Genomic DNA, 8,685 nt, shown 5'->3' with positions numbered 1-8,685 from the left:
CCATGATGCCACCCCTGCCACACCCTGACCCACCTTCTCCAATTTCGGAAAGGGCAAAAAGAGGAAGCTGTCAGAAACATATTTGGATTTCCAAAGGTATATTAAATTGGGAAATACAATTTAGATTTTTAAAAAATATATTCTACAAAAAGAGTAAAGATCAAAAATTTTCCACAGTTGAGAAAAAAAGAGGAAAAACTTAATGGTGCCACTTTTTGCCCAACATTACTAATCCAAGTAATGTGTACCTACAGCCTTTTGGTACCCCCAACATGCTATGTCAATGGAGATAGACACAGAAGGATCCAGGGAAGGTCAGGGATCCAGGGAAGGTCAGATCTCCAGGGAGCACTCACAGTTCCCGAGTTGACATATTTCTTCTTCTTACATTTCTTCCGAGGGTTAAGTACCTAAGTGAGGAAGATAACAGTGATGGTGGGAAACCGAGGGAGGGAACTACAGACTGATCACACTGGGATGAGGGATGACCTGGGCAACCTGGGCAGGGCTGGAGCTCTCACCTCATATACTGTAAACTGGTTCTGGGCCTTGCTCAGCTCCCGGTAGCTGGTGGTGAACTCACCAATGAAGTCATGGCTGCAATGAGGCCAGGGGTGGGTGAGTAGCAGCTGCTGCTGGCTTGGAACCAGGCCTAAAAACAGACTTTTATTCTCACTATCCTTTTACTCTACTTGAGCTGTAGGGCATTGGTGCTAGGGCCAGAAGAATGGCCAAGCTAAGGGGAAGAGAAGGGAAGAGATCATGTACTAGAGAGACAACTGAGGGGATCAGTTGTACCCAAGGTCTTGGTATCTATCATCACCCTTCCTGGTTCCCAAAGCCACTTTGGGGGTTCTAGTGAAGGTACTACACATTATAGGGAACTGTTTGGATTAAGTACAGGAGAAGGCAGTTCTACCTTCCATCCCGGTCCCAGTCATACACATCGATCTTCACTGTTCTGAAATGCAAAAGATAAAGATAGGCTGGGTGTGTATGACAAATTTTAGAGACACCCCCACCTTTACCATACACAAATTATCTTCCCATCTACCCATCAGTCCTTCCATCAACGTTCCTCCTATTTGTCCATCTATTCTATCTATTCATTCATCAATCCATGCACAATACCCAACTATCTACTGCCACTACCAGTACTACTATTACTACTGCTGCTCTTTGTACCACTATTGCTATTCTTTACCACGTCCTACTATATTCCAAGCATTGTTCCCAGAACTTTCACAGATTGTCTCATTTATCAACCACCTTATAAAGTAAGTACTATTATTCTTACGTTTTGGATAAGGAAGCTGAAGTACAAAAACAAAACAAAATAGTAACTTGACTAAGGATCATAACTGAGCTGAGATTAAACTCAGACATCCTGGTTCCAAAGACCTTGTTCTTAACTGCTATGCCTAAGTCACCCCCATATGTCCATTGATCTGTGTGGCAGTCCATTCAACCATCTATCTATCCATCTAGCCACCCATTTACCCATATATTTGCCAATCCAATTACATATTAATTCCTATCTTTGTCCATCCATCTAACTATACATACAGCCATTCACTGACTCATTGATGCATGCAAGCATCCATCGGCCTGTCCAACCAAACATCTGACCATCTGATATCTGTTCATCTGATATTCCATTCATCTATAACCATTTCTGTGCCCATCCATCTTTCCACCCACCTATCTTCATACTGCCCATTTATTAGCTTATATGATCAGCCTGTCCATCTGTTTTATACTCATCCATCAACTAATTTATCCATCCATCTATTATCCATTCATCTGTCCACCCATCAATATACCTATCACTCCATTTATTTATCCTCCTTCTTTTCCAATCATCCCTCTGCCTCTTTAGTCCACCAATGAGAGATGCACCCCAGCAATCTCTCATATAGTCATTCATCTATTTATCCATTTACTCATCTATACATAATTTGTCCATCCACTAATCCAGCCATCAGTCCACTTATCCATTCATGTATCTCCCCCTCTACCCATCCATCAATCCTCTTATAACACCCATCCATATACCCACCCATCAATTCACCAGTCTACATACATCCATCTGACGATCCACCCATGTATCTTCTTACTCATTTGTTCATTTGCCCAACCATCCATCCATCCATCCATCCATCCATCCATCCATCCATGTGGCTATCCATTTGCTTCTCCATCCAATCATCTCCATGCCCAAAACTGTCTCACTGAGCAGGATCCTCTAACATTATTATGACTCTCTGACATCATTCTGGGGCCCCACTCTCATGCCCTTGTCCTCTCACTCCCTAGCGTATGCTGAAGCAGACCTGTCATAGTCTCCATTGCACAGTGCCCGCACAGGGATGCTGAAGGGCTGCCACACGGGGTTCAGTGTGTTTTTCACAACCTCTGTCTTGTGGCAGATGGTGAACCTGGAGAGGAGCAAGAGATTAAAACTTGCCTTTGGGTAGGACTGAGCCCAGAGAGAAGGCCTGATACTCTTAGAGATTTTGGGGATTCTCCCACTTGTTAAAGCCCATGTTGTGTGCTTCCTTGAATGAATTCTGGACTCAGGTCCTGGTGGAGTCTACGATGCCCAACCTAAGAACCCTAATGGGCCCATGGTCACAGTGGGAGAGGCTGGGTGCCACTGGAGAGAGTAGTGACTCACGTGCCATCCTCATTGCTCCTGTAGAACACAAGGAAGGGGTCTGATTTCCCAAAGAAGTCCTTCTTGTCCAGCTTGTTTGCACACAGCTGCATGGTAGCAATGTCCTAGGGATGGAGTTGGGCTGTTGACCTCGAATGTCCCATAGCCTCAGACAGTCCACTAAAGGGAGTTTGGGGAGAGAAGCAAGCCTTCTGGGTCTAGCATGTGGCCCTTACTAACCCGGCAATTGCTAAGCTCTTCTGCGGTCAGCAATATGGTCCCACACTTCTTTCCTGGTACACCCCTGGAAGCAGAAAAAGCCTCTTTGTGAGGGGGGAGAGTAGGCAACAAGGATTGGGGTGGCCAATCTGGGATTGGGTGGGTGGGCCAAGGGATTCATTTTGCTATTTACTGACAGTTCCCTGAATGTGTCCCCTTCTGTCCTGAGTGGCTCCTAGTGGGGAAGGGTTTAACTTTGACTGGGGAGGGGTCTATAGTCTTGTTTGGGGCTAATATAACCTAGGTGGGCATCTCATAATGGTATAATGAGAAAGACATAGGATTTAAAAGTCCTGGAATTTCTATCCAAACCTGGGGTAAAGGGCCTATTTGTCAGATCAAAGATGCTGTGCTTTCCAAAGACTGTGAAGAGTGAAATATAAAAGACAAATGAAGCCTGGCCAGCATGGCTCAGTAGTTGAGCCGTGACCCATGAAGCAAGAGGTCACTGGTTCGATTCCCAGTCAGGGCACATGCCCGGTTGCCGGGCTCCAATCCCAGTTGAGGGCATGCAGGAAGCAGCAGATCGATGATGTTCCTCTCTCATCGATATTTCCATCTCTCTATCCCTCTCCTTTCCCCTCTCTCTAAAATAAATAAAAACATATTAAAAAAAAATCCCTAACCGGTTTGGCTCAGTGGATAGAGCGTCAACCTTCGAACTGAGGGGTCCCAGGTTCGATTCTGGTCGAGGGCATGTACCTTGGTTGCGGGCACTTCCCCTATGGGGGGTGTGCGGGAGGCAGCTGATCGATGTTCCTCTCCCATCGATGTTTCTGGTTCTCTGTCCCTCTCCCTTCCTCTCTGTGAAGAATCAGTAAAATATATTAAAAAAAAAAAAAAAGACAAGGGACGCCCTGGCCGGTGTTTCTAAGTGGTTAGAGCTTCGGACTATGTACCGCCGAAGGGTCGTAGGTTCATTTCCCAGGCAAGGGCATTTGTACCTCAGTTGTAGGTTAAATCCCCAGCAATGGTAGGTCGGGTACTGAAGGAGGCAACCGATTGATATGTCTCTCTCTCCCTCTCCCTCCCTTTCACTCTCTTTAGAAATCAATGGATTAACAACAACAACAAAAAGACAAGGGAAGCCTTAACCTCTCCTAACCCATGTGCATGAAGGTTGCATACCAGGACACCTATCTCCAACTTGCATTGGGTCTCCAAACAGGAACCTTGTTTACATGGACCTATGAACCCTGATCCTCAAAAGGATCCCAAGTATGGGAGAGGAAAGCTAGGTCAGAGTGTTCCAAATTCAAGTCCTGGCACCAACTTGCTATGCGATTTTTCCCATTTTTAAAATGAGAATTTTGAACCATTTATTTGGCTTCTTCGATCTTTGACCTTTTGTACTTTAAAAAGACAAGTGTGATGAGTACAGGGATTCTTCACCTGCACATCCAGGACAAAGTCACTGAACCTACTGCCTTCTCACTGCTTTTCACCTTCTTTTTTTTTTTTTTTAACACATTTTATTGATTTTTTTTACAGAGAAAGGGAGAGGGATAGAGAGCTAGAAACATCAATGAGACAGAAACATCAATCAGTTGCCTCCTGCACACTTCCCACTGGGTATGTGCCCACAACCAAGGCACATGCCATTGACCGGGATCGAACCTGGGACACTTGAGTCCACAGGCCGACGCTCTATCCACTAAGCCAAACCGGTTAGGGTGCTTTTCACCTTCTTGATGTTCTCTCTCACCTTCTCACCCAATGTAAATTCCAGTCAGTGATTATAATAGTCACTACCTTGCATCCTACCCTTTTCCCTTGTTCTCTCACTTTAATATACTTATTTGTTGAAACCACTGCCCTAGTTAAACCCAATTCTCTGCCCAACCCATACTGCACCGATACAACTGATATGACCAGAGGAAAACATAATCATGCTAACTGACCTCATTTTAAAATTTATTTATTTATTTATTTATTTATTTGAGAGAGAGAGAGAAACATCGACTTGTTCTTCCATTTATTTATGCATGCATTGGTTGATTCTTGTATTTGCCCTGACTGGGATCAAACCCACAACCTTGGCATATTGGGATGATGCTGTAATCAACTGAGCTATCCCAGTCAGGGCTCTAATTGGTCTTATTTTATTATATATAAATATATTTAAAATATGTTTTTATTGATTTCAGAGAGGAAGGGAGAAGGATAGAGATAGGAACATCAATGATGAGAGAGAATCTTCTATCAGCTGCCTCCTGCACACCCCGTACTGGGTAGCAAGCCCATAACTCAGGCATGTGCCCTGACCAGGAATTGAATGGAGATCTCCTGGTTCATAGGTCAATGTTCAATCACTGAACAACACTGGCCAGCTAGTCTCATTATAAATGCATGACCACAAACCTCAAGAGGGTCCGTGTATAGTCATACCATAGGTCCCAAGATTCTTTACTCTTCAGTTCTGCTAGGTGGCAGTTTCACTCCTTCTTTACTCTACTCAAACCCCCAAAACCTCCTCCCCCATCCTCACTCTCAGCAATGACCTTGTTTCCTATTTCACTGACAAGACTGAAGCAACCAGAAGAGAATGTCCACAGACCCACCACATCTCCTCTGCCTCCGGTATCTTCACCCACACAACCATCTTCCTACCAACGCTATAAATGACTATGCATGTGTCTATTCACCCCTCCACTGTGTGCTACATTCCCATCTTCTTGCCTGCCTACACAGGGCATCACTCCAGCAATTCCCCCCTCATTTTGTTACTTCAGTTTCCACTGGGTCTTTCCCTTTAACATACAAATGTGGTATAATTTTTCTCATATTAAAAAATTACAAAAACTATTCTTTTTTTACAAAATTGATTTTTAGAGAGAGAAGAAGGGAGAGGGATAGGGAGATAGAAACATCGATGAGAAGAAAACATCATCGATCAGCTGCTTCCTGCACACCGCAAGCGGGGCATGTGCCCTAACCAGGAATCGAACCAGTGATCTCTTGGTTCATGGGTCGATGCTCATCACAGAGCCACACCGGCCAGGCACAAAACTATTCTTGACCTCACTTTCCTCTCTAGCCACCCCTCCTTTTCTCTTCTATTCTGTGCAGCAAAGCCCATTGAAAGATTCCTTGACTCCCTTCCCTTCATTCTTTTCTAAATTTCTCCAACTGTCTCTCCTTCAAAACTATGCTTGTCAGAGTCACCAGTGACCTCTGTCTTGCTAAGTCCATTGGCAAATTCCTCATTCTTACCTTACTTAACATGCAGGAGTTTTTGACATGGTAGTCACTTTCCTCCCTGATCCAAGTCTTTCACTTTGCTTCGGACAACACCACCTAATGCTTCTTCTTGGTCTCCTTTTCTAGTTCCATCTCATGGAGTCTCCATCTTTGACCCTCTCTCTCTCCACTCCCTTGGTGAGCTTATCTAGTCTTATGGCCTTAAAGAGCATCTAAGACTCATGTATCTTTTTAAAAAAAATTTTATTATTGTTTTCAGAGAGGAAGGGAGAGGGAGAAACATCAATGATAATCATTGATTGGCTGCCTACTGCACACTCCCTACTGGGGATCAAGCCTGCAACCCGGGCATGTGCCCTTGACTGGAATCGAACCTGGAACCTTCAGTCGAAAAGCCAATGCTCTATCCATTGAGCAAAACCAGCTAGGGCAAGACTCATGTATCCTATTGTCTACTTGACATCCCCATTCGAATGTCTAATAAAAATTATGAAATTCAACAAGTCAGACTGAACTTCTGATAGAATTCCCCACCAACTTACTGCTCCCTGACTTTTTTTTTTTTAACCATCTCAGTTTATGACAACTCCCTCCATCCTCTTGTTCAAGTCAAAGGCTTTGGTGTCAGTCATCCTTGACTCCTCTTTTCCTCTGACATCCATATTCAATCTGTCAAGAAACTGTTGCCTCCACCTTCACAGTATATCCAGAATCTGACCACTTCTCCCCTCCTTCACTGCTACCTCCCTGGACTACTATAATAGCCTTCCAGTTGACTCCTTGCTTCTACCTTTGTTGTACCAAGATCTATTCTAAACCCAGCAGCCAGCATCATACTTTGAAAGCATTGTCATATTATGTCACTTCTCTGCTTAGAACTCTCCAGTGACTTCCAACTCAGAGCAAAAGCTAAAATCCTTACAATGGCTATAAGGTCCTCACTGTTAATTCTCCCACATCACTTCCTCCTTTCCCCTTGCTCCCCTGGCTCCAGCCACACTGGCTTCTTGCTGCTCTTTGAACATATCAGGCTTTTGCACTGGCAGTTTCCTCTTCCTGGAACATTCCTCCTCCAGACATCTGCATGGCTCACTCCCCTCCTTCCTTCAGGTCATTGCCCCAAAGTTACCTCTCCAAGAGGCCCACTTAACCATTTTGTTTCAATCTCTCTAATTCTGCTCTACTTAGCTTTTTACCATGGCACTTTCTGTCTAATATGTTATGTAATTTACTTATTATGTCTATTTTGTAGGTCTCACCCCCCACTCCTTAGTATAAGCTCCCCAAGGGCAGGAATCTTTGTTCTGTTCACATTACAGCCTAAGCCCCTTAAACAGTGGCTGACAGAGTATATGCCCAGTAATATTTGTGAAATGGATATATCCCTGGTGTCTAGCATGGGGAATGGCATATGAAACATGCTAAGAAATATTTAGTACATAATGGAAATTCCAGAGGACTTGACTTAGTGCGTGGAAACCTCATGGAAGAGAAGAGATTGGAAGTGGGACCTTATAGGTTGAAAGACTTAGAAAACCAGTGAGGAGAGAGAGAAGACATGCCGGGCCTGAGATAGACTTTAACACAATCCTAGAGATTAGAGCTTACCCCTCGAGGATGATGGGAACCATTGAAGGCTCCTGACCAGGGGGAATCCCAGCTTCTACTACTACCAGGTCAGCAGGATCTTTGGGAGGAGAATTTGGAGGCACCCACCCTTCCCCCCTCACTCCTTCCAGTTCAGCTTACGTGAGGGGTCGCTCTACGCGGCTACCCTGGCCTCCAATCACCTCTCCCAGGGCCAGGAACGCTTGTCCCAGGAAATCCTGCACAGGGACACAGAGTCAGCGAGGCCTGGAGAGGCTGGGGGTGCAGAGTCCCAGCCCAGCCCTGGAGAAGAGGCCACACCAGCCCAGCCACAGCGACCAGGGTGTTTCAAGGAGGCGGGACATAGCAAGAACCACCGCCCAGCCGGTGCTTTAAAAGAGCAGGGGGCGAGGGGGGGTGGTGTTCCCTAAGCAAGCTCCCCTTCTTGGTCCTGTCATTTTAAGCTGCTTTCCATGTTGCCATCCGACCCCTCACCTCCACCCTCCCTACTCCGCCCAGCCGGGTTCAGCCTCACCTTCTACAGGACCCAGCAGCAGCCGAGAAGAAAGACGAGCAGTGAGTAGGAGGCACAGGTGGGAAGCCGAGGCAGGAACCGGAGAAGGGTCGGGAAGGGTGGGTTCGGACCAAAGAAGGTAGAGTCGGGGTTAAGAGGTTCAGGAGGGTTCCAAAGAGGGTCGTTTCACCCTGAGCGACGCACGTGTGCCCAGACCGCGAGGGGACGCTCGCTCACCGGTTTGGAGATGTTGGTTTTGGAGTCGACGTTGTACCTGGAAAGAGAGTAGGAGCAGCGTCGGGCGGGCCCGTAGGGGAGAGCCTGGAAAGGGGGTCGAGTTTCAAGTGCTGGTTAAAACTGCGGCCAGAATTAAACCGGGACCTCCTTTGGGGTAGGAGTCAGAGTCGCAGAGGGTCAGACCTGTGCGAGGCCAAATCAGGGCCTGCTG

The 8,685-nt window shown here is 45.9% G+C and overlaps 1 protein-coding gene across 2 annotated transcripts in view; it reads right to left on the bottom strand.

Annotated features, from left to right (window-relative positions):
• The window catches only part of CPNE9 (copine family member 9), a 22,505-nt gene that overhangs the window by 12,539 nt on the left and 1,281 nt on the right, over positions 1 to 8,685 (bottom strand). The window contains exons 5-13 of one of the 2 annotated variants that reach the window (XM_006758228.2): positions 8,475 to 8,511; positions 8,259 to 8,261; positions 7,886 to 7,962; positions 2,897 to 2,960; positions 2,678 to 2,781; positions 2,334 to 2,438; positions 920 to 961; positions 522 to 597; positions 357 to 410 (exon numbers count right to left, since the gene is read on the bottom strand). In XM_006758228.2, the coding sequence (XP_006758291.1) occupies positions 357 to 410; positions 522 to 597; positions 920 to 961; positions 2,334 to 2,438; positions 2,678 to 2,781; positions 2,897 to 2,960; positions 7,886 to 7,962; positions 8,259 to 8,261; positions 8,475 to 8,511 (562 nt within the window). Of the gene's footprint in view, positions 1 to 356; positions 411 to 521; positions 598 to 919; positions 962 to 2,333; positions 2,439 to 2,677; positions 2,782 to 2,896; positions 2,961 to 7,885; positions 7,963 to 8,258; positions 8,262 to 8,474; positions 8,512 to 8,685 lie in introns of those variants that run through there. The other variant, XM_015560353.1, reaches the window with a different exon arrangement.

The sequence above is a fragment of the Myotis davidii genome, unplaced genomic scaffold, assembly GCF_000327345.1.
Source record: "Myotis davidii unplaced genomic scaffold, ASM32734v1 scaffold73, whole genome shotgun sequence".
Lineage (NCBI taxonomy): Eukaryota > Metazoa > Chordata > Mammalia > Chiroptera > Vespertilionidae > Myotis > Myotis davidii.
The sequence above is the reverse complement of the archived record's forward strand: the minus strand, read 5'-3'. Positions and strand labels throughout refer to the sequence as shown.